The sequence below is a fragment of the Panthera pardus genome, unplaced genomic scaffold, assembly GCF_024362965.1.
Source record: "Panthera pardus isolate Hobbes unplaced genomic scaffold, ASM2436296v1 HiC_scaffold_26, whole genome shotgun sequence".
Lineage (NCBI taxonomy): Eukaryota > Metazoa > Chordata > Mammalia > Carnivora > Felidae > Panthera > Panthera pardus.
Window position 1 is genome coordinate 1,122,100 of NW_026526832.1, and position 24,165 is coordinate 1,146,264.

General features: G+C 53.8%; 4 protein-coding genes and 1 long non-coding RNA gene across 10 annotated transcripts; 3 read left to right on the plus strand and 2 right to left on the minus strand.

Annotated features, from left to right (window-relative positions):
* Positions 1-2,672: 2,672 nt before the first annotated feature.
* On the plus strand, positions 2,673-6,011 carry VAMP8 (vesicle associated membrane protein 8). Its single transcript, XM_019443680.2, has 3 exons — positions 2,673-2,795; positions 4,156-4,314; positions 5,566-6,011. Exons 1-3 carry the CDS (start codon positions 2,793-2,795, stop codon positions 5,707-5,709), a joined length of 306 nt encoding a protein of 101 aa, XP_019299225.1. The 5' UTR covers positions 2,673-2,792; the 3' UTR covers positions 5,710-6,011.
* Positions 6,012-7,926: 1,915 nt separating this feature from the next.
* VAMP5 (vesicle associated membrane protein 5) lies at positions 7,927-14,626 on the plus strand. 3 transcript variants are annotated; one of them, XM_019443659.1, is made up of 3 exons: positions 7,927-8,033; positions 13,561-13,698; positions 14,165-14,626. In XM_019443659.1, exons 1-3 carry the CDS (start codon positions 8,031-8,033, stop codon positions 14,372-14,374), a joined length of 351 nt encoding a protein of 116 aa, XP_019299204.1. In that variant the 5' UTR covers positions 7,927-8,030; the 3' UTR covers positions 14,375-14,626. The 3 variants fall into 3 exon arrangements, with proteins under 3 accessions (XP_019299204.1, XP_019299212.1, XP_019299200.2); XM_019443667.2 differs by lacking the exon at positions 7,927-8,033 and adding an exon at positions 8,622-8,744; XM_019443655.2 differs by lacking the exon at positions 7,927-8,033 and adding an exon at positions 10,031-12,839.
* On the minus strand, positions 8,535-16,082 carry LOC109263907 (uncharacterized). The gene is made up of 3 exons (XR_008417996.1): positions 15,427-16,082; positions 9,793-10,031; positions 8,535-8,639 (listed from the first exon to the last, which is right to left on the minus strand). It is a non-coding gene; the product is annotated as an uncharacterized LOC109263907 (long non-coding RNA).
* A 749-nt stretch (positions 16,083-16,831) lies between these two features.
* Positions 16,832-19,012, plus strand: RNF181 (ring finger protein 181). Its single transcript, XM_019443697.2, has 5 exons — positions 16,832-16,972; positions 17,596-17,726; positions 17,906-18,015; positions 18,202-18,276; positions 18,544-19,012. The coding sequence occupies exons 1-5, from the start codon at positions 16,887-16,889 to the stop codon at positions 18,601-18,603; spliced, it is 462 nt and encodes a 153-aa protein (XP_019299242.1). The 5' UTR covers positions 16,832-16,886; the 3' UTR covers positions 18,604-19,012.
* Positions 19,013-19,380: 368 nt separating this feature from the next.
* TMEM150A (transmembrane protein 150A) lies at positions 19,381-23,694 on the minus strand. 4 transcript variants are annotated; one of them, XM_019443625.2, is made up of 8 exons: positions 23,577-23,694; positions 23,041-23,077; positions 22,403-22,450; positions 21,979-22,065; positions 21,309-21,376; positions 20,823-20,950; positions 20,465-20,642; positions 19,381-20,192 (listed from the first exon to the last, which is right to left on the minus strand). In XM_019443625.2, exons 3-8 carry the CDS (start codon positions 22,441-22,443, stop codon positions 19,951-19,953), a joined length of 744 nt encoding a protein of 247 aa, XP_019299170.1. In that variant the 5' UTR covers positions 22,444-22,450; positions 23,041-23,077; positions 23,577-23,694; the 3' UTR covers positions 19,381-19,950. The 4 variants fall into 4 exon arrangements, with proteins under 4 accessions (XP_019299170.1, XP_053746869.1, XP_019299180.1 ...); XM_053890894.1 differs by having other exon boundaries at positions 22,897-23,077; positions 23,577-23,692; XM_019443635.2 differs by lacking the exon at positions 23,577-23,694 and adding an exon at positions 23,155-23,526.
* Between the last annotated feature and the right edge of the window lie 471 nt (positions 23,695-24,165).

The window sequence follows — 24,165 nt, forward strand, 5'->3', positions numbered from 1 at the left end:
CCCCCATCCGCATAGTACCATTTCTGCTCATTGTGCATTGTTTGGTGCCTGAGTGTCTCATCTTGTGAGGGCATTAGCAAGGTGGTCTTATGCCCAAGGGTAGCATTGTGATGTTTGCACAGTGAGGTGAGGCCAAGCCTGCAGGGATTCTGCATGGTGAAGACAAGGTGGAACAGGTTGCAGTCCCAACTCTGGGCCCTAGAGAATCTCCCTAATGGCTGCTGGATCTAGGCCAAGGGTCAGCTCCCTCAGGGACATCGATGTATATCCAAGGCTGGCAGTGGCATGCTAGACCCCAGTAACTCCTCAACTACTGTCACCTTGATTTCCACCCTGGAAATCCTCCTTCATTTCTTTCTGCTCTTCTCAGACATTCTACTCTGGCCCTTTGTTTCTTGGCACCTTTCATGTTCCCCTATCCACCATTGCCTTAGCATTTGGACATTTTTTTTTTTTTTTTTTTTTTTTTTTTGAGAGCGAGAGGGCGCCAGTGAGCTAGGGACACACACAGAGAATCCTGTGAGGGGCAAAGAGAGAGGAAGAGAGACACAGAGAAGGGGGACTGACCCAAAGCAGGGCTCCAGCTCACCCGAAGTGAAGCTCGTGCTCATCTGAGGTGGGACTAGAACTGATGAACCATGAGATCCTGACCTGAGCCTAAGTCAGATGCTTAAGCGACTGAGCCATCCAGGCGCCCTGGCATTCTTAATAATAGTAATCACAATAGCCACCATTTACTGAGGGTTTTTTCAGTGCCAGGCACAGACAGTGAGGTAACTGAGGCTTAGAGATGTCACATAAGTCTATCTAAGGTCACACAAATATTAAGGTATGGATCAGCATGTCTAATAGTAAAAGAAAAGAAACAGGTGAAATTAATTTTATCAATTTTTAAAATTTAATTCAATATACTACGACATTATTTCAACATGTCATCAGTATGTAAAATGACTAGTGAGATATTTACATTCTTTTTTTCATAACAACTCTTTGAAATACAGAGTGTACTTTATTTACTCTTACATCACTTCTCAGTTCATTCTAATTTGTTTAAAAATTTTTTTTGAGAGAGAGAGAGTAGGGGAGGGGCAGAGAGAGAGAGAGACAGAGAGAGACAGAGAATCTGAAATAGACTCCACACTATCAGGGCTTTGCCTGAGGATGTGGGGCTTGAATACAAGAGCCATGAGATCATGATCTGAGCCAAAGTCAACCACTGAGCCTCCCAGGGGCCCCTCACTTCTCAGTTCAGATTAGCCATAGTTCAAGTACTATGTTCACAGTATACAGTACATAGTACTATGTGCACATGAGGTCAGTGGCTACTGTACTGGACAGCACAAGTACAGATCAAGGATTCTGACCTACCTCCACTTGACCACTTTATAGCTTTTTTTTTTTTTAATGTTATTTATTTTTGAGACAGAGAGACGGAGCATGAACGGGGGAGGGGCAGAGAGAGAGGGAGACACAGAATCTGAAGCAGGCTCCAGGCTCCGAGCTGTCAGCACAGAGCCCCACGCGGGGCTTGAACTCACTAATGGTGAGATCATGACCTGAGCTGAAGTCGGATGCTGAACCTACTGAGCCACCCAGGCGCCTCTACTTTATAGCTTTTCTAAGGATGGTGAAAGCAGGCTGGTACTGTCCATCGAAATTCAGGTTTGCAAAATATAATATCTAAATTGGGATAAGATTTCATTATAAAGTAGAATAAAGTGTCTCAAAACTGAGGTCCAAAATTTGTTAAATCCTTTGAAAAAGCATGTGTTAGAGAAGCTGACATTTCCCTCTTAGAACTGATACTTCTGGGATGGGACAGGAATGTTTGTTCCCTTTTGCGTGACCCTGTTATTGTTCTGTCTTCATAAATACCATCCAGGAAGACTGGATTTTCTCTGGCCTGGAGCCAGGTGGTGGAAAAATCCTTTGCCCTGGGGCCCTTCTCTGGTCCATAGGGCAGGCATCTGACCATTTCTGACTCGGCTCACCAACCCCTCATGGTGGCTCCTGAAGGGATTGTTGAACTCTGGGAGGAAAGAAGGGGTTGGTTAGCCATCATTTCCTGGTTATAACAGTGGATAGGTCTTTGTTCTGGACACTTTGCCAGGCACACTGCATGTGCTATCCTTTTATACCTCCCCACCATCCTCTGACATCATCACTAGCACCTGCAAAACCCAGAGAGGTGAAGAGGTTCATTCAGGGTCACACAGCTAATAACCCAGAGCTTTCTGACACCACAGCCAAAGATCACAGCATTCCAGACTTTGGAGGTTTTAATACTTTCTGACCAACCATAAACATGGGAACAAGGGTTGCCAACAAGAAATTTTCATATCTGTGTTCTGTTTCTATGTTAATTAGCCCTGGCAGGGTGCTTAGGGTTGATTTCAGTCTGTAAGTTTTGGGGTCAGATATTCAGGACATTAAAAAAGAGAGAGAGAGAGAGAGAGAGCGCTTCCCTTTCTATATCGGGAGGTCCAGCGTCAGGAAACCTAGGAGGGCTGCTTGATCTTTCTTTTCTTGTTCCTGATGAGTTAGAAGACCTTTGGTGCCCGGGAGCCCTGTTGCTTTAAGCCTAAGCCCTGGTTTGGGAGGAGACTGGGAGGGCAATGGAGGGTGCCCGCCTACCTGGGGGAACCTGCCGGAGGTGAGGCTGGAACCGCTCGGGATGCGAGGTGGGCGGGGGCAGGCTGAAAGTTGGAGCAAGCAGGAAGTGAGCCGAGGGCCGCCCGGGAGGAAACAGACTAGGCGAGTTTGCCGCTGACAGGCCTGAGCCGCTTGGAGACATGGTGAGCGAGCTGAAAACCAGGAAGGGGCTGATTCAAAGACGGGCCAGAGTGGGCTGGGGGCTGGGGATCAGGAGAGAGCGGCGGCAAAGTCGGAGGGCTGGGCCAGGGCTGACTGGCCTTTCTCCTTTGACAACTTGACTGCAAAAAGTTCGGAGCTGCCTGGGCGGGTGTTCCTGCTTCTTCTCTACTCCCTCCCCTGACCTCTGTGCCGGCCTGGAGCAGGGTTTCGGTGGGGGTGGGGGATCCGAATTCCAGGCGAGGAGCTGCTGAGAAGCCTTTCATCTCCTCCTCCAGCCCTCCAACCGCCGGGTGTTGTGACACCCCTGGGCAGCACCTCTGAAGTTCTCAGGGCGGATTCCAGCCCAGCGGCAGACCACCCCCCCCCCCCCCCCGCCCCCCGCGCGCCTCCCGCCTGCCTTTCACTTTAGCCCTATACCGAAACCCTAGGAATCTGTCTCTCTGCCGGGTCTGAGGAATCAGCCCCCTCTCCATAAACGTGAGGAAGAGAACTAAGGGTTTGTAAAAGAACCAAAAGTTGGATTTCTGTGATAACCCATTTAGTTTGGACCCACGGCTCCTGGCCTGTTTCAAGAGGTCTAGTGGGTCAGGGTGGGAGGAGCTTAATAATGGTTTTCCCTCCTTGTTCAAAAACCTTATCATCAGCCAGGGCAGACTGGCCCTCCATTTCCCCCAACACCCAGGCTGCTGTTTTTATTTAATATCTGCTTAAGCAGGCAGTCGTGGCTTGGTGCCTGCGCATGGTGCTGTGTGGTGGGGAAAGCAGAAGTTTGTGGCGCAATGACTGTCCCTCATGGGGCCTGGTGAGGGACTTAGAGCCTGGTTGCTGTTGCTCTGGGTCACAGCAGTTAGGCTGGAGGCCTGGGACCCGAACTGCTCTCCAGCTACTCTCTTGCAGGGAAGGGGGGGTGTGCTAGCTGAGGGTGTTCTGCTGCCCAGCACACATATTTGTAACAAGGACCCTTTGGTAAGTAACGGTTTAGGGTTTCTACTTTGTAAGATGCCTGCTCAGCAGTTCCCTCTAACCCAATCAGAGGAGCAAGGAAACAGTGGAGAGGGATTTAGTGCTGTGTTTCTTTTCCTCATCAGGGGCCCTGAGAACCTGAAAAGAAATTTGATCCAGTCTGTCTAGCATCAGCACTCAACTTCCGAGACTTAAAAATGCATTTATTTTTTGATTACATGAGTAATACATGAAAACTTTCTTTTTGTAAACAGTTCAAACATTAAAAAAAAAAAAAAAAGCTAAAGTCCATCTTAGGCCTTCTCCTCCTCCAGCCTCTGAGGCTGAGTCTCAGTTCCTCCACTGCTTGACCTAATTAACCCCTGTGTTGCTGCCCAGGAGGAGGCCAGTGGAGGTGGAGGAAATGATCGTGTACGGAACCTGCAGAGTGAGGTGGAAGGAGTCAAGAATATCATGACCCAGAATGTGGAGCGGATCCTGGCCCGAGGAGAAAACCTGGACCATCTCCGCAACAAGACAGAGGATCTGGAAGCCACAGTGAGATGGGGAGCCCACTGGGGGTAGAGGAAGAGAGGGGAGGGTAGGATTGTTGAGGTTTGGGGGTTGGTGGTGTTGGGGGCAAAATGAATAGGAGGAAAGTCTGCCTTTTCACTTGTTTTGGGAATTGATGAGCGAGTCCCCAGTTCTGATTCTGCTCTATTCCACTGATTGGGACTGGGATCCAGGGAAGGGGTCCAACGATGGGGGAGGGTGGATGGGGCTGACTGTTGGAGGTATTTTCAGAGACAGACGACCCCGGTCAGGCCTTGCATTCTTAGGCTTCTCTCCCATGAAACTGATTTTTCTCTTTGAAGGCTTCCCTTGACAATCATTTGGACCTGACCTCCCCAGGGCAAAAATATTGGCTCTGGAAAATCCTCCTAGGGCCTTTGGCCTTCTCTGGGAGTTATTTGGCAGGGGGTAGAAAACTGCTGGAGTTTTGCTGAGTCTGCTTTCAAAAGAAGCTGGGAAGAGCAGTGAAATTCTTTGATCAAAGGGTCCTCTGCTAACTGAAGGCTAGAATAATATCTCCCACACATCTTGCTAGACCTCATTCCTCTCTCCCTCCAGCCAGGGGCTGAAGCCAGCTGCTCAGGGAGGGAGTAACTCTAACAAAGTAACTCCAATAAAGGCTGGAGCCTAAGGTTCCACGTCCACAGGGAGAGACTGGCCATGGCTTTCTGAGTCCTGTGTGTAATTTTGGGTATAGGTCCTTTGTCTCCTGTCTCCCTGGGACTTAGTGTTTCTTTCCATAGCCTAATCAGGGGAGCATGGCCCAGGGAAACTTAATTTCTGCAACTTGAGTTGAGGAGAAAGAGCAGTTTCTGTCACCTCCAACCTCCATGCTGCCCTGGCCCACCCTCCAGCCTCAGTAGTCCCCGTGGGGTGAGGGGTCATGGATCCAGGGAGATGTGACCATCTGGAGCTTGCACCCCTTGGCCCCAATGTGTGCCCTCCCAAGGTGGATCGTGCAGACAGTATCGCACCCCTGGGTGTGAGCATAGGTGCTTCAAGGTGCATGATGGTGCAGGGTAAGAAGAGAATGGGGAAAGCAGGGGGCCAAAGGGAGTCCAAGAACTCTAAATTTGAACGTGGCCCACCAGACTGTCATGAAGGCAGGAGGACAGAACATTTTTTGTCTAACAATCTGTTATTTCAACTGATCACTTAAGTATTTAGATGTACGGCGTGTGGGCCTCTGTTCCAGTGGGAGGATGCACTGGTTCACTCTGCCTTATCCCCCAACAGTCGGAGCACTTCAAGACCACGTCACAGAAGGTGGCTCGGAAATTCTGGTGGAAGAACGTGAAGATGATTGTCCTCATCTGTGTGATTGTTTTTATCATCATCCTCCTCATCGTGCTCTTTGCCACCCATGCCATCCCAACTTAGGGAGCCCCTCCCCTGCCCCCCGTCTTCCTCTTCAGGGAAGCCCTCCATAGTGGGTGCCAAGAAGGGCCCTCTCTCCCATCCTCAGCAGGAAATGCTGCTCTGTCCTCCCTCCCCTCATTCTGAGGCCCCGCTGCCATACTGTCTGCCCCAGGGAGCACCTTGGTCCCCTGGAAGGAGAGAGCCGGACCATGGCTGCATTTCATGGGCTCTCAGAGTTGGTTGGAGAGACACCCAGAAGGCCCAGCATGTGGCTGGGAAACTGATGGTGGCCGGTGGGCAATAAAGACCTTTCAGTATCTCTACACATGTGAGGTAATTTCTCCCCTTCCATTTTGCCTTTGGCCCTTCTATTTCTTTTCCCCCTGGGCATGCCTTCTGGCTGAGATTCTCGTATTTGAGGTCCAAGTTGTTGGAGGGGTAGAGAGTGTATATTTGGAGAAGAAAGATGGAGCCTCCTCATTCTTCTCTATTATCCACAGGTCTCAAGAACCAGAATTTTCTGAGGGTCTCAGCAAATGGAAAATTCAAAATCATTTTAGGGTGGTGTGCAAGACTCCTAAGTGTCCATCTTGGGTCTTGCCATGTCCCTTTGTTACTTTTCTGCAGGAAGCATTAGCCAAGACAGCCTGAGGGCCTCCTGCCTCTCCTGTCATTGCCATCTCTCTTCTGTGGCCCTGTTGCAGTTGAGTGAGGGGTTGGAGGAACCGGGCTGCTTTTCCTTCTCTTTGGTTCTTCAAAGTTCTTTTTTTTTTTTTAAGTAATCTCTACAACCCATCATGGGGCTTATCCTCACAACCCCGAGATCAAGAGTCTCATGCTCTTCCGACTGACCCAGCTGGGTGCCCCTGGTTCTACAAAGTTCTATTTGTCTTTTGTCTGCCCCTGCCCCTTTGGGACTTAGCAGGGCCTCTGGGTCTCAGCTGAGGGGGCGAGCATCTCTCCCCATGTCTCGTGGTTGGGCCCAGTCAGTGTCATAGGACAGGGCCTATGGCCCTCCTTCCCCTCCATGTACAATAGGCCTCTTTGTCTTTGGGCTTCCCTCCTCCCCACCAGGTTCCACCTCATCGCCACTCTTTCCTCTCTCTTGGTTTGGGGAAAGGGTTCTTGTCATTTCTGTCCCTATTTCTCCCCTGGGCTTTCCAGTATTAAAAAAAACCCAAAAACCTGTTTTGGGGAGGGGGTGTAGAAGGAACAGGTTTGGGAGACAGAATCTGGGACTCCTACTGGCAAGTCCTGGAATCATACTCTGAAAGCCAGGGAGGAAAAAGAAAAAAAAAAAAAAAAAAAAAGCCCTCTGGGCTGTCTTTGTCCTCCTAGGTCCTCCTAGGTCAGACTACAGCCATCCTCTCTCCTCAGGCCACTCCTGGACTCAAGGTCCACAGAACTGGGGTGAAACCTCTTCCCTGGGACCCAGAGTGCCCAGGGTGGGGATGAAGGCTGTGCTCACAGGGGCTCAACCCAAGGAGGGAAGCCCTCAACCTCCTTCCTCAAGAGCAGCCACAGTTGTGTTGGTAGTGGCAGGGGGTGGGGTGGAGAACAGGTGGCTGTGACTTGTTTGAAGCAGTGAGAGGAGAGGGCGAGAACGGGTAGAGTCAGGAAGGCTCTGGAGGGGTGGCCTCGCCCATCTTCCGATGGAGGAGCAGGGTCATATGAGGGCAGGGCTGCAGCTGCCCTTGTGGTGAAGAGGGAAATACAGAAAAGCCAGAACTAGCACCTTCTTCATGGGGGTCCGTTTTCTTTTTTAAGCGAGGCGCCATTCACACAACATACAGTGTATACGTGTACGTACAATTGTAACACACAGCGGTGCTGTTTCAAAGTAGACAATTCAGTGGTAGGTAGTGCATTCACAATGTTGATTGTGAATAAACTTTCTTTCGTTCCAAAACTTTCTTGCGGAGTCGGTTTTTGGGTACCGGTGGCATGCATTCCCCGAGGTGGCAGAGACCCCACCTGGCTGGCGGTCCGCGTCGTCTCTAGCACAGCGCCATCGCCGTGGCACTGGGACGGTTGCTTGTTGCGGGCGATGCCTGTCTCCAGAGCCCACTTCACTGGGCCCCCCGACGTGTGGGGGTGCCGAGCGCAGAACGAGCCCCGGGCTGCTCAGGCACAGGCGCCCGGTTCCGGGGGCTGGGGAGCCAGGCGAAGCTGGGCCGGACGCCTGCAGCTTTCGCTTTTCGTTGGCCCGGGTGCGGGCTCGGGGCAGGCGCGCCCCCCGCCCCCGCGGCCGCGGCCCCGCCCCTCCGCTTCCTCCCGGGTGTGTGGCACCGCGGCAGCTCGGCGACAGAGGAGCGGGAGCCGGCCCAGCGGCGGCAGCAGCGATGGTGAGGGCCCCGGGCGGGGCGGAGCCGACCGCGCAGGGAGGCAATGGGCGACGTGTGGGTGGGAGGCTGGAGTCTGAAGTCCGAGGTGGGAGGCGACCTCCGGGATCCGCGCCGGTCCCCCGGTGAGGTGGCCACCGCCAGGAGCAGGATGGGGGCCAGAGCCTCCACTCGGGGCGCGCGGGCTGGGGAGAGAAAGTTTGGCCGCCTTGGCGCAGTGAGCGCGACTCGGGCTCCCCCCTTCCCTGAGCCTCGCGGTTACGGAGTCAGACTCCAGGCTGAGATCCTGGTCGTGGCCACTTACCGGCTGGCTCTGTGAGCCCGGGCAAGTCACTTAACCTTCCTGAGCCTCCTTTTCCGCATCTGTGAAGTGGGGTCAGCAATACCCGCCTTGCCGGTCCTTGTGAGGTTAAGGGAGATCCAATGGCAGAGCCCTGCCTGGCACTCAGAACCTTCTCCTGAGAAGTGGTAGGTAATGTGATGACCTCTTCAGCCTTTCCTGGAGCTGTGAAGAGCCAAGTGTGGCCTGGGAGTTGGAAACCTGAGCAGATGGGCTGCCAGAGGCTCTGCCAGCCCCATGGCAGGGTGTTGGAGGGCACACTCCTTCCCCTGGGGAAAGATCAAGGGAGATGTTTACCATGAAAGTTCCACTGAAGTTACCAGAGTGTGGCACAGGCCTGACTCTTAACCTCTGCCTAGGGACACATTCTGGAGGTGAGTCATCCCCCACTCCTGCTGCAGACTCTGGCCTGTGTCCCCACTTGCCAGCTATGAGGCAAAGGTGTCAGGAACAGGTGGTGCCAGTTGCTTCCTCTGTCCCCTGGACTCCTGGGAAGATGGGCTGAGCAGGAAGCAGGCTTGGTGCTTTAAGATTCTGCACTGGAGAAGCTGGCAGAGGTGTGATGGATGTGGCCTGGCTGGGGGTTATGATGCCTGGATGGCCTCATCTCTAGGGAACTGGAGGCAGGAAGAGGAAGTGGGGCAGGAAGGTTGCACTGAGCTCTAAGGCCATGCCAGGAAACTGAGGGAGGCTCCAAGAATGGGACAGAGCTCAGAGCCCACTTCCTAGCATGCAGGGCAAGGGATCAGCCAGGGCTAGGGGTGGGCTTCCAGTTGGCCTCTAGCACTTGGGGAGAAGAGGAAACTCCTGAAATGAAGGCTGAGGCCAGGATAATTTACTGAGGGGTACTGGAAAACTCTGGCACTCTCATAGGGTCATCTGAGGCAAATAGTGAATCAGAGCTCAGGGAAGGTACATTGACCTTTCTCCCCTACCCGTCTCCTAGCCCCATCCCTCTGTTTCTTTCAGTCTTGCCCCTTTCTCTGCCCCCAGCGCTTTCCCTTCCTTCTTCCACCCCCTTCCCTCCTTGGTCTTTCTTCCTTGTCCTCTCCTCTGATTCATTCAATCAACAAGTATTTCTTGGGCATTTCTTCTGTGCCAGTCATGGTGGCAGGTATAGGTGATAGAGCAGGAACAAAGAGTGATGGGAAAGATGACAACTGAATGGGTAAGAGCTTGAATTCATTCATCTTCTGGATGGTCCTCTCGTATGCACTGTCCAGTGAACGTGGGTTTTGAACCATGGGCTTCCCTCGTGTGCGCACAAGTGGAACTGGCAGCATCAGAAGGTCTGGGGAGTCTTTACCTAGCCAGCTGAAGTATTTGACCTCCCTGTACTTGCATTCACTTTAGCACAGTGGTTAAGAATGTGATTCTTGGAGTTTACAGTGTATTGGTTCAACTCCCAGATCGTCTACTTACTGCCTCTGTGACCTTGGACAGATGGTTTAACCCCTCTGAGCCTCAGTTTCTTATAAAACTGGGATAACAGCATGCCTTCGGTGGGTTGTGAGGATTAAATAAGCTAAGGAGGACAAACAGCAGGCAGTGCTTAGCTCTGTGTCCATTGAATGGTGGCCGTTATTACTGTCAGGATGTACAGCCTTCTCAGCAGCCTGTAGTGCTTGATGGAAATACTCGATGCAGGTTATCAAAGGCCCCTGTAAAGTTAGAGACAATTAAGCACACAGGTTTGCAATAAGGAAGAACTTGCTTGGCTGTGTATTTTGTAAAAATATCTAAGAGGTTTTAATGATCACATATATTGTGTAGTTCTTGAGATCTGACTGCTAAGAAAAAAAACATCAGTGAGGGAAGATTGGGCTTCATTAATAATAATAGCTCTTGTTTATTGAGCACTTAGTATGCGACAGGTATTGTGACAAGCACTTTGTTCGTAACATGTCACGGGCCCTAGCTAACATTATGGTAGATATTATTCCTGTCACCACTTTACGGATGAGGCAGTGGAGGATCAGAAAGGTCATGTAGTGGACAAGTGGCAGAGGCAAGATTTGAAGGAACCCAGGGCTGCAATGCTGAGCCCTCGTTCTTAACTCTCAGCTCAGGTAAGTGCTGACCTAGGAAGGAGCTGATACGCCCCTTTGCTGCCCCAGTCCTCTGACTAGAACAACAGTGACAGCTGGAATAGGGATTCTTGGGCACTAGCCAAGAAAGAAAGGAGACGGGAGAGTTACGACAGGGAGGTTTGGGAAAGCTTTGTTTTCAGAGGCACCTAGGGTATTTGGCCTGGAGAAACCGGAGATGTTTGAGGGTTGAAGGCAGGATATTCTGTACAGAGGGCTAACGGTCTATCAAGAACATTTCCTGTGTAACTGCCACCCCCTGTCTACCAACCATGCTGATGCTCCCCCTCCACTGCACAACCTCAGCCCTGCAGACCCCAAGCAGGGCTGGCAAGTGCTCCTCCCACCCATCCTTCCTCTCTATGCTCTTTGCTCCCCATTACCTGGCAACCCCACACCCCTGCTGGTGGCATTTGTCCACCTCTTCTGGCTGTTCTCTCTGCCTGGGAGTTTTCTCACTGCCGTCTACCACCAATAGAGAAATTATTCTGAAGCCCCTCTCCAGTGTCCCCCACTTGGCTCAGAAGTCTACACTAGGTCGTGTTCTGTTCCTCCAAGTGACTGTCCCCTTCTTGACTTTTACCGCGTGTGTTCTCTGGCCCCACCCTGCCCCCCTCCGCCCTTACCCTCTGCCTGGTGTGTCTTTGCCTGAATGCCCCAACTCCACCCCATCCTGCAAGGGCTCATCCGCCCGGTCTGTCTCAGTTCACAGGAATCCACTCTCTGAGGGAGGCTCCAACACTGGGTATGTGTATCTCACAGCACAGCCCTTCACTCTTCTCTCATGATGTCCTATATGTCTCTTTCCCTCAGTCTATAGTGGGCTTCTTAAGAACAGGCACAATTCATTCAGAAATTTTTTTCCGCGTGTCCACTGTGTGCCAGGCACTATGTTGAGTTCACTGTGGCAGGTGTAGTGTGGCCCTGCCCTCTGGTCCCTTACCTCCTTCCACATTCTGTGGTTATTTCTCACTGTGCCAGTAGGGACCTATGCATACAGTGTCCTTTTTCTGCTAGTTGAGAGAGGACCCAGGAGGGCCAGGGACTTGAGCCCGGGGCCTCTGTGTTCCCTGGAGCGAATGTATTCTTTTAGGCCTGGTCCCACCTTGGGGCCTCCGGACAGGCCTGGCTTCGCAGTGGGGGGAGGAGGCTGCAGATTGCAGCAGGAAGCACAGCCAACTCTCTTGGGGAATGTGACCCAATGTCACCCCACGTTGGAGAATAAGAGAATAATAGCTGGAGTTTTCAGAGTAGAAACACAGTCATATTCAGCATCCCACCAACCTCTAGCAGTGATTTGTCATTTCGGATCTTTGTCCATTCTCAAGTTTTTGCCTTGGGCTGTTATGAATGGGGGGATGCCTTGGGCCGTGTGAATGCGAACTATGTGAGCTTGTTGACTAAAGTGGTAGTAATAAGAGTGGTGATGATTACTGGGGAAAAGTTAGCGATGGGGGCAGTTTCCCTGCTCTCTGCATTATTGCTTTGTTCCCCAGTTTCTGCCCCCCCCCCCCAGCCTGTGAGTGTACCCCTCTGTCATAGTTTGCCTGCCCCCTCTCCAAGCAGGTTGCTTTTCTAAGCTCATGGGTAAATATTGACCTACTTGGGTTTCAGATGCCTGCCCCACGAAACTCCTGCTGGGCTAGATAAACACACTGGGAAAACATCTCTTGAGACTAAGAGCTGCTCTTGGATAGGCTACAATGCGATGACCCGCTCAATGAGTCCTTGCAATGGTCAGCACTGTGCTGGCCCCCCCCCAGGTCACCAGGATGGGGGACAGACAGAGGCAGCCCTTCCCCCTGGGGCCTGTGGTCTAGCTGGGGAGATAGGACTCATGTACTGGGAATGCTTGGAGGTTGTGTGCAAGACAGCTGCAAGGATCCTGAACGCGGATTCTTGCCTGAGTAGGAGTGGCTCTCCGTGAACACTGGATCCCTCCCCTTTCTCTGGTTTTAAGTGGAATTCAGTCAAGTGCCAAAATGTCTGCTGCAGACAATGGGCAATATGGTCTGGCAGGAAAGGGAGCTTGGCTAGTGCTCTGTGGGGAGGAGATGAGAACAGGGACGGGCTGTGGGGGAACTAGGCTGGGAGAAGGGAGTTGCTGTGGTTTGTTAATCTGCTGGTATTCATCTCCCTGACATGTCCCTGGACCTGCTCCTGGACTTCCAGTTTTTACTGGGCCCTCCTGCCCTAGATCTCACTCAGTTGCGTGTGTCCAAAGCCCAGTCCCTTTCTTGCTTGTGATGCATGCTCTCTTCCTCTCTCCTGTTCTCTCAGCCCCCCGCCACCTCCCCACTTGAAACCTGCATCTGCCTTCCTCTGAAATTACCTGGGTTCTTCTGTCTGGTGTGGTTGCTGCCAAAGCTGAGAAGTCTAAGAGTAGGTCTCATCTCTGTGAGTTGGACCCTAGTGAAGACAGTGGGTGGCTGGAAGGCTGAGGCCAAAGGCCAGGGAGGCTGAGGTTCCCAGGCAGACAGGGAATCAGTTTTGAGCACTGATACGGGAGCAGGGTCATCCCAGGAGGCAGAAGTGGCCTGACCAGTCAGAGGGAGGGTTGATCTTCCCAGTTTGTTTCTCTGTGTGTGTCTGTGGGGTTAGGCAGAACCTATGATGTGTGGTGGTCTGAAGTGACCTTCCTAGCCCCGTGGGGGTAGATCTCCTCCCTGTCTGGCTTCTAGCCATGTAGCTTGGTGCCCTCTTCTTTGGTGCTTCCTTAGGCCAGTGGGAAGCCACAGGGCAGGTACACATTGGGGAGAGGCCATCCTAGAGCGGGTGAGCAAAGTATCTGCTTTGTGGGAGGGTGAGATTCTGGGAGGTTTCCATCCTGAGGCATCTTAGAGGATGCTGAGATGCTGAAAGCCAAGGCTGACCTAGGACCTGCCTTGATGGGCAAGGAGAAGAAGCTGTGAGAGCAGAGGCAAGCCACACACACTCAGGAGACTGGTCCTTCCCTCTGTACATATCATACCCTTGCATGTAAGATGCTGTTACCCTATCCATACATCATCCCCACCCCACACACAGTGGGGGCAAGGAGGCCGCTAGGTCTCAGGATCAGGTGGGGGCCTCCTGCAGTTCTGACCTTGGGCTTGGCGCCCAGGCAGGGAAAGAGTTGGAACGGTGCCAGCGGCAGGCGGACGAGGTGACGGAAATCATGCTCAACAACTTCGACAAGGTCCTGGAGCGCGATGGAAAACTGGCAGAGCTGGAGCAGCGTTCTGACCAACTCCTGGACATGGTGTGAGGCCTGGGGAAGCAGGGATGGGGGAGGGAGAGGCCAGAAGGGGTCCTCAGAGAGAAAGTTCTCAGGCCGTGCTCAGGGTCTCCTTGGTGGGGTCTGAGGCTTGCCTGTGGGGCAGTGTGAGGCCTGTGAGTTTGTTGAGGCACCTTTAGCCTAGATATGCTCCAGGTAGGCCTCATGAAGTAAGAAGTCCTTCGTATGGAGCTGTGGAGCTTTGTAAAGGGCTGGTATTGTTAACTGGGGGTGAGTCTGTAGGGCTGTGAGTCAAGGGCTACACCAGTGTCTGAGACCAAGAGTCAGGCTGGGAGGGTTCCAGGGCAGGCTATGTGGAGAAGGGGAGCAGACAGGCTGGGAAGATGCAGAAGGAGACTAGGCCCTTCCGGGGAGGTGAGGTTGGGAGACCCTGGCCCTGGATCTCTAGGGGAACCACTAACTCCCACCCTGTGTCTGGCGATGTCCACAGAGCTCAGCCTTCAGCAAGACAACCAAGACCCTGGCCCAGAAGAAGAGCTGGGAGAACATCCGATGCCGGATCTACTTGGGGCTGGTGGTGGGTGGCGGCCTGCTCGTCATCCTGATTGTGCTCCTGGCCATCTTTCTCCCACAGAGCAGTGAGGGCAGCAGTGCCCCACAGGCCCAGGACGCAGGCGCTGCCTCAGGGCCTGGGGACTGACCCAGCTGGGCCTGAGGAGAGGCCGATGGCCATACTGGCTGGTTCTGGTCTCCAGAGAACCCTGGTGTTTGCTCTCACCTGAGCCACCCAACTGAGTGCTGAAGAGCATCCCTGATGTGTGCACCTTTGCATTTCCTATCACGCCACAGACTGGCCCTTGAGGGCAGCCTGCTGCACTGGCCATGCCAGGCCAGCCCCACCTGGAGCTCAGTAAAAGCTGCTGTTTGGTTAAAAGCTGCTGTTTGGCTAAAAGCTGGAGTGTCTGTGTGTGTGTATGTCTGAAGCTCTCCAGGTTGCCTACACTCCTGGGGTTGCTTAGAAAGTCTACCGTCCAAAGGACTTTATCCCTGGGAGATGGCCCCTCTCCTTTCCCTTCCATACTTGATTCAGCCCTACCCAGACAGATCCTTCTGGAGTGCAGGTGGAAAGACAGAGTGGTTCTCAAACCAGACCCTTCAACCAGCACCTTCAACCAGCACAGGGAAACCAGCCTGTTTCCCTAGGAATGAAATCTATTATTTTTCTGATGTCTTGAGGATACTCAGTATAGGACTCCAGGAGAAGAAAGTACTTCAAAGATGTTTATATGACAAGGCTCTCACCTTTGGATAGGCTTTTCCCTCTCTGAACCCCACCCCCCTCCCCAGCTCAATTTCTCTATGTTCTTCCTCAAGCTCGACACCTGATTACAGATGAGGCAGACAGCAGTGAAAAAGGGAAGGGCTTCAAAGGTGCAGCAGTGCGCAGTCACAAGGGACGGCCTAGGGTTTGCCCTGTAGGAAAGAATTTGGCCTTTTCAGAGCTCCATGGCCACACAGGGCCAAGCAGGCAGTGCCTTCAGGGTCACAGGAAAGAGGATGAAAGAGTAAAAGCCATGGAAGAAGGAAAGAAGGTCCTACCAAGACTGAGGAAGCTGGGCAATCTCTGCCTGGCTACTTGACTGCCTCCCAAACTCAAGTGTGGGTGGAAGGAAAATTCAGGGTCAAGTATGTAACAGAAGCAATTCCTTGTTAGGCAGAGTGAGGACTACTGACAGAGAAATAAGAACAAACCTGAGAGTTGTGTGGAGCTTTACCCATCACAGGGCTTGTTACTTCTACTGGGCTCATTACCATCTTCTTTTCCTGAGAAAGATGGAGAAAAACACTTGGCCCTGCAGTTGGTCAGCAAAACCACTTTGAGGCCATGTGAATTTGGGCAAGCCACTTCCGGGACTTGGGTTTTACATATGTAAAAAGGGACAACTTAACTCCCAGAACAATCATGAGGATTGTTTATACTGAGTGTAAAACATCCATCAATGTAATGGTTCTAGATGCCAAATAAATGGTAGCTATCATCCAAATCATTTAGTGCAGTAGTCCTCAGCCCAGCCTCACAGTAGGAATCACCTGTAGAGGGGCGGCTGGCTGGCTCAGTCAGTAGAGCATGCGACTCTTGATCTCATGGTTGTGTGAGTTCAAACCCCATGATGGTGTGCAGCCTACTTAAAACAAACAAACAAACAAATAAATAAATAAATAGAATCCCCTGTAGAACTTCTAAAAACACCACCCCTAGGCCTCAATCAGTACCAGAGCTAAGATTTAAACCCAAGTTTGTGGGATGCCTGGGCACACACATTAGCCACTGCCCTACACAGCCGCCTTATGGGGCCTAGATCTGTTAAGTCAGAATCTTTGAGGGTATCTGGCAGGGTTATTTTCTCTGAAAGCTGCAACCCCTCATTCTCCCTCCAGAATATTCATGGGTAGCCAGGGATGCAAACCACCTTTTGAATTCAAGCCAAAGATTTTACAGAAGCTAGGGGAGAAGTTGAACAACGGGCTGAAGGTCACACACATAGTCTCATGAGCCGGTAAAGTCCCAGATTTCCCGGCAGGGATCTTTCCTCTTTCGGTTGGGAAGTTTTGCTTTGCTCTTTATTGGGCCTAATAGAGAAGAAATGAACAGGAAATTTTTGTTTTGTGGGTATGGGAGGAATCAAGCGCCAACTCCTGAACCAACTAGAGTGCAGGAGGTGCAGAAGTACCTGGCGGGGCCGGACAGAGCAGCGGGAAACGCGGTGATTCCAGGTTCGCAGTACCCTCAGCCCCTAGGCCAGCGCCTCCCTTTCTCGGAGGGCCTTTAACACCTATGCGTCCTAACCCCGCTGAACCGCAGAGCGGACTCAGGACCCCCTACAGCCTCGACACTTCCCTTTTCACCGCTCTGTGGACGCGAATTACGCGACACTCCCACGTACCTACCCCAGGTTAGGAGTCCAAAACAGACGTTTCCTGACCAGCCCCAGATCCTGCCATTGGCTTTAGCCTTTGGTCACCTGACTTACTCGAGCCAACGAGAGGCGGCAGAATTAATACTTCCGCTTTCAGTGCGGCAAACGAGCCTCTGTTCCCGCCTTTCGGGTGCTCTGATTGGTCTTCCTCTCTCAGCTCGTCAATTTATTGGCCAGAGCCACGGGGCCGCAGTCCAGCGGGGTTCGAGGGCTGTGTGAGACAGCACCGCTGCGATGGCGTCCTATTTCGATGAACACGACTGCGAGCCGTTGGATTCCGAGCAGCAGGCCCGAACCAATATGCTGCTGGAGCTCGCAAGGTGGGTACGCGATGCTGGGAGGTGGGGGCGCAGGCAGCAGGTTTCTGGGCTGGGGCTGGCTGGAGAAGGCTGATCATATAGGGCCTCCAATCTGAGGAGGAAGGATGAGTAAGCTGGAGAGTTAGTCCAGAGACGATATTCGAGGGAGATCAATAATTTGGATCATCCATAGACGGGCCGGGCAAAGAGATTGTGGGAAAGACTGGAACTGGAGAGTAGGGGGAGTAGGGAGCGGGAAGGCAGCCGGTTGTAGCAGGTGAGGGAGAATATGGGTGATGGGGGTAAGGGAAGGGCCGTGTGGGTGTGAGTAGGAACGTTAGTTAGGAACACCAAGCACGGCAGCCAGCGCTGCCACTGGGAATCTGGCTTTACCAGGTCATTCCTACATAGCCTGAGTAACTTCTAAGCCTGTTGCCTCATGTGTAAAATGGGACTAAACTGCTTGCATGCTTGGGGTTGTCTTATAGCAGCTGTAAACCACTTCCCACTGTGCTTTTAATCTAGTGAGCACTTCTGCAGGGTACTAGCTGCAGGGCATTTATTTGCTATAATGCCTAGTGGGCTGTTGGGGCAAAGAGAAAGTATGGTTTTCTGTGGTTCTGACCATGCACCGTTCTTCCCAGGTCACTTTTCAATAGGATGGACTTTGAAGACTTGGGGTTGGTAGTAGATTGGGAACATCACCTGCCTCCACCTGCTGCCAAAGCTGTGGTTGAGAACCTTCCTAGGAGAGTCATCAGGGGCTCTCAGGCCGGTGAGAACACTAACTCTTTCCACTGTTTGGGGCAGGTTTGTCAGACCCACTCCCTCCCAAGCTAGACTGGTCTGGCCCTTCAGTTTTCCAGGTCAGGTTGGGGCAAGAATGTCCTTGAAGAGTGGGAGCTGGGAGGTAGGGCCTGTAGCGGCTCTCCTGATCAGCACTCCCTCCTAAAGAGCTCAAGTGCCCCGTGTGTCTTTTGGAATTTGAGGAGGAGGAGACTGCCATTGAGATGCCTTGCCATCACCTCTTCCATTCCAGCTGCATTCTGCCCTGGCTAAGCAAGGTACTACTTCCTTTTTCTCAGCCCTCACCTTGCCCTGGGCCCAGTTCTCAAGCCTCTCGAGTTCTGTTTATGAACTGTTAGGGGATCAGAAAAGGGAGAGGGGTAGGGGTGGGTATTGGGAGCAGGGGACGAATATTAACTTATGAAGACCAGACTTGGGCTGGAACACTGTCCTCCTTTCCTCAGACAAATTCCTGCCCCTTGTGCCGCCATGAGCTGCCCACTGATGATGACACTTATGAGGAACATAGACGAGATAAGGTAGGGGCTGGTGGTAAGTGGAGAGGGTGGTAATGGGGCCCCCCAGTCGCTGTCCTTTTGTTCTCATTTCCTACCTTAGCAGGTCTGGGTAGGCTTCAGGGTCCTTGGCTCTTGTTGTCTTCCTGGTGACTCTGGTGAGGGGCAAGAGCCTTGGCAATGCACATGCTAGGAGCCTGAAAACAGTGATAGCTCCATGATAGCTGTCCCATTGCTCCACCCACAGGCCTTCACATATGGCTCTTGCCCATTGTGCTCTCTTTCCTTCAGGCTCGCAAGCAGCAGCAAAAGCACCGACTTGAGAACCTCCATGGAGCCATGTACACATGAGGTGCCTGGGGCTGAGTACCAGTCCTCCACATCTTTCTCTTGCACCTCAAATCCTCATTAAAATTTTCTTTACCCACCCTGCACTGCATTGCTCACAAGCCTGGGCAGGGGTTCCGTACCCTCCATGAGGTCCCTACTGCTGTTGGGGAAGGTGGTCCTGAACCGCAGAAAGCACCAGGCTGTGTGTCCCTTCCTGTTAAGTGTACACACTGCTCAGTCTGGCCTGAGAGAAGTGGAGCCCAGGTCAAAAACCTGGCTACTAGATCAGCCAGGGCTTGGGCCTGTGCATTCATTGTTGGAAAGCAAAATGTGTCAGGGTCTGGCATCCAATAGTTACTTACAGATGGTAAAGAAATAAAAGAGAGCCTACATCTGTCCCCTGCAATTTTTAGTAAATCTTGGAATCCCACAGGCTTTCTTTAGGTTCATTGTGAAAACTGCTCCTATCAGTTTGAAGTTGCTCTGTGGATTCCCTCCGCCCCCACCTCTGCCCCACCCCATTATTACCTACTGAGGAAGCAAACTTCAAACCACACTCTTGAGTAGAAGAAGGATCAGGTCAGTTCTTTAGACTGTTTAAAGTCCTAGAAAGGGTTTCAAGCCCTTGAGGGGTATTTGGATAGCACCTGGCAGTCTTTATTCTTGGCAGCCCTGTTCTCAAAGAGCAGTGGCCACTCAGGACTCTTTCTGGGGGCAGGAGATTTTGCCCATCCTTTGCCTAGGGAAAGCCAACCTGGGTTAGTCTCTCTCTTGACTCTTCAGAACAGACTACAAACATGCAAATTAGAATTCTTTTAATAGATATATATATATATATATAGATATATATATATATATGTATATATATATAAAAGTACTAAAATACCCACATGGTTCTGCTGTGTTATTTGCCCGAAAGAAAGAAAAGGGCAGAGTGAAGAATCCCAGTGCAGCTCAGTGGGCCCCAAAGTGGGCCTTCCCACAGTCTAAGGAGTGCCTATCCCTCCACCCCAAATTCTATCCTTCTTGCTGTTCCCAGCCCCCAATTCCTGCAGCAGGAAACCCCAGTGGTTTGGCTTCGGCACTGGGGAGTAGAAGGCACCTGAAGGGCTGGCTGGGTGAAATAAGAATATGTGACCTTTGAACATAAAAACAACAGTGCAGAGTAAGGGAGTAGGTTGTGTGCAGCCCAGGCACCTGCCAGGCCTGTTCCTCCGTGGCACGGGTGGGTGTGGGATGGCCACTGCTCCAGCAGCAAGGAAGCCTATATCCCGACAACACTTCCTCAAAACCATTTTTGGTACAAAATAAATGCAAAGTTATGAGGTGGGGAGCTGGTGAGGCTGGCCCGGCCACCCTCCGCAGACCTCAGATCATGGCGATGCTTTCGGGGGCACAGGTGAGGTGAGTGGAGGTGCGACCGCTCCCAGAGGACTTGGCGGCCCGGCCAGGGGCAGGCTGCAGCGCAGCCACCAGCGTCTCTGACGACACTGCTCCGAACTCATAGCTGAAAGTGCCGTAGAAAATGAGGATGTCAATGACAAACACCCACTCGCACAGGGCTGCCCCATGCTGCAGCTGAGAGCTCTCGTGCATAAAGAAGACCGCACCTGGAATGGGGCTAAGGAAATGTTCAGTAGGATGTGTGGAAGCCTGTTGACACTCCTACCTTCCTAGATAGATAACTAGGCTGGGGCCAAGAGCCAGGTCTCACCTCCTGGGAGGGTAAGTAGGAAACCACACCAGGCAGTATTTTCTGGATATATGTGTACCAAGCTCTCCTCCAACCCCACAACGCCCCCCACCCCCCCACCCCAGGTCTTGGGTGGGGAAAGGCTGAGATAGAGGATTAGTTCCTGGCTGCCCTGTCCTGGAAGGATACTGAGGATCAGGGTGACAAAGGCGATGGCTGCCAGCACAATCCGCACGTAGGCCATAGCCAGGTCCTGGGGGGCGGTGGCCCCGTGGTAGCAGAGGGCACAGTGCAGGCAGACAAACAGCAGCCCGGCGGAGAAGGCCACACCAGTTCCGATGTAGTGCAGAGACTTAGCATGATCCACCTGGTCCGGAGAAAGCACCCATCTGTGAAGCAGCCCTACCTCCTCCACCCCCATCCCCTTTCCCTTTCAGACCCCCCTATCCCCACCCTCAGCCTTGTAGGGCTGTCTCTGTAGCTTGGGGCAACCTTCAGCTGAGGGCACCCGTTCGTGAAAGTTCAAGAGGCAGGCAGGCGGGCACACCTGGAAGTTGCCGACCACCACAAGGCCCGCAGCGTTGGTGCAGCCTGTGATGAGTGTTGTGGTGTTGACCCAGGAATGACGACTCTGCTCCAGGAGCTGCCCGTAGCGCAGCAGGCAGATCAGAGCCACTGGGGGAAGACAGCACAGGTGGGGCCAGCACTGGTGCTCTCCTCCCACCCCATCCTGGCCCAGCCAGCCCACCAACTGCCCCGGCCTCTGCCCCTGCCCCCCACTCTGGTCTGAGGGCCAAAAGGGAATAGAAGGGCAGGTGGTGAACTGGGTGTCCTCAGCCTCCAGCCAGCAGGGTGGCTGTGTGAGACACTTTGGCCCTTGTTCAAGAACAGGAGAGATGTGACTCCTCTTGCCTTAGCCCTTGGTGGGGTGGGCCGCACTAGGCAAGGGCTTCCTGGGCCCTTCTGGGAGGGGGGTGGGGGAGTGGGTTGGATTGGGCTGGGCTGGCTAGGGGGGGCTGAGGGCACAACTCACCCATGAAAGCACCCATGTTGCCAATGAGGCTGAAGAGGCAGCTCTCTGGGGGATATGTGCCACACTTGCTGGGGGGGGGGGGGCAAGGACAGAGTGAGAGAGGAGCAGGAGCACTAGCACCCCCATTCTGGCCCATCTGTCTCTTGCTTTAACCGTGCCTGTTCCTTAGCAGCAAGCCACTGATTTAGGAGAAGGGCCAGTTGTGTTCTATAAACAACTGGCTGCAGGCTGGGCCCTCCCCCAAAGCAGAGCACATGTGTGTGATGGGTAAGGGAGTGCCCAGGATTGCTGGGCAGAGCCCAAGACTCCTTGGACTCCCTGAGACTGTCAAGGTCTGCAGCCAGTCTGGCTTTCCTTGGGCCAGAACTGGGCTGGGCAATCAGAGGGCTTCAGCTTAAATCCAGGTGCCTCCACTTACTAGCTGTGTGACCTGGACGGATGACATAACAGTCTGTTTCCTTGCCTATAAAACAGTGAGAACGATAGCTGCCTCAATGTCAGGATTAAACGGTGTTCTGCGCATAAAGCATTCAGCACAGGGCCTGGCACACAGTGATTGGCAAGTAGTATTGTTATTAAGTGCTTTTAATATACTTAGTATTTCTGAGACCCAGGGATAGGGGTTTGAGGGGCTGGGGTCTCCCTTACCTGCCCAGAGTCCAGGCCTTACCTGATGAGGGGGACATCATCCAGGGTGCAGCAAGTCTTGGGGCCCCCTTGTTCAGCGGGGTCAGGAGAGCAGGACTCGTTGTAGGACCTGGCAGGCAGGACAGAGAGTAGACTGGGGGAAAGGGGTTCTCCCAGCCTGTACCCTCCGGCTTCTCAGAGACTACCCTCCCAGTATTCTCTTGGCAGGGGCAGGAGAGCCCACCTCCCAGAACTGGACTGAGACAGATGCCAAAGGGGTGAAGGGATGGTGGGAAACAGGTGGATGGGCTTGAAGTCATGCCTGGGGAGGGGCAGGCATTGCCAGTGTCAGCTAAGAGCAGTGAGGGCCAGGGTCTCCAACTGGCTTGCTCACAACAGCCCCGACCCAAGAGGGAGCAGAGATGAAGGGAGCTTTGGAGGGAGGCTGTCTGCAGAGTGCACCATACCAGTTCTCCACAGGGCATGCGTGGCGGTTCATCACGGCCATGGCATACCTGCGGGAGCAGAACTGTCACCTCACACCCGTGACCCTCCCAGCCCAGCTTTCCCCCCTACTGACTCTTCTCTCTTGATTCTGGCCCCATTCAGCCTCATTGTCCTTGTTGGGGACTCAAGTTGGGGTAGCCTGAGAACTGACACCACATCAGAATAGCATGGCCTCAAACTAGAGGACCTCGGGGTGTCCCTGGCTAGAAGTATGTCAGGGTCACCATACTGGACAGCATCGGTGCCAGCTCGCCCGAAGTAGCTCTGTGCCCAGGCACCAGGCCAGGCTTTGGAGACAGCTAGAGTGATCCTGGGTACCACCCCAGAGCCTGCACAGGACAAGGGGCTCTGTGTGTGCCATCAAGCTCCTGTTGGGTCCTGGCTGGGCCCTATCCTCCTCAGCCTGGGCCCATTCTGTCCCCCGTTGTCTTCCCCCTTCCCTCTATTTACTCACACAGTCCATAGGCCAGTGATAGAGAATGCTGACAAGCTGACAGGAAGGAGGATCCAGGCGGTCATGAGGGAGGGGAGCCAGGGTGGTGGTGGTGTGGGGGGAAGGGCAAGAGGTAGGTGGGAAAGAGGGGGCCGGCCCAGCTACCTTAGGGTACTTCGCCAAAACCATCAGCGGCCCAAGCCTGGTGGAGAGAGACAGGTCAAAGTCCAGGGCCCAGTGACTGGCCAAGGCCGGTGGTGGGCAGAAGGTGGTCAACACCTGATTCACAGCTTCTGCTGGGGCTCCGAGGGCCTACATTTTGGGCTGAGCCCACGCCAACACGTGGACACCTTCTGGCATCCCCCGGGGGCCTCCGCGTTCCACCCGAAAGCCACCGGTGGGCCCAGGCACTCAGGCGGGGCCTTAACATCTGGGGAGGGAGTCGCGCTCCCTCGCCTGCGGGACCGGGCTGGGGGAAGGGTGCGGTTAGGGCAGTCGAGGGGGCCGCGCCGAGGAGAGCCTGAGAGCGGGTGCCGGTCCCGGCGGAGCGGCAGCCACGCGCAGGCAACCACCTGACCGCCGGCGCCCCGGGGGAGAGGTGGGTTCGCGCAGGAAGCGCGGCTCGGCCCCCGCCCGCGTGGGCGCACGGAAAGCGCCCCGGGAGCCGGGGACTCGAGCCTCCCCAGGGGCCCAGTACGCACCTCCCTGGAGAGCCCCGCCGCCTCCGCTCCCTGCTCGGCCACGCTTGGTATGGTCTCTGGCTTCGGCCCTCGGAGCAGCCCTGGAAGGTTTAAAGGGCCGAGCGGCCCCGCCCCTGTCGCCCGGGCAGCGCCGCGCCGCCCGCCGGGACGTGGAGTCCGCGCCGCCCCGCGCCGGGCCGGAGACTACAACTCCCGAGCCCCCGCGCCCGCGCTCCGGTGCAAGCGTGGATGGCGCCCCGACTTCGGGGAACCTGAGCGCCGAGGGACTCGGGTGGAGGCTCTGACTCCGAGATGCCGATAGTCCCGCGTACCCTGTTCCTGCGGTGGAAGCTTCGGGAGGCGGGAAGCTCCGGGGCTGCATCGCTGTGATTGCCATCGCCTACAAGGCTGGAGGAAGCCTCCCTTCGCCGCTGGGCACTTTTTTGCAGCCTGGACTGTCCGGCAGTGAGACTTCCGGGAGCCTCCCTCAATGTGGCCGGGCCTGCCTCTCTGTTCTGGGCGAGGTGGGTCCGCGGAGAAGCGAGCACAAAACCTTGGCTGTTAAGTTTCAAGCGCCTTGGATTTGGCTTATGCTTCCCCTCCGCCCAGC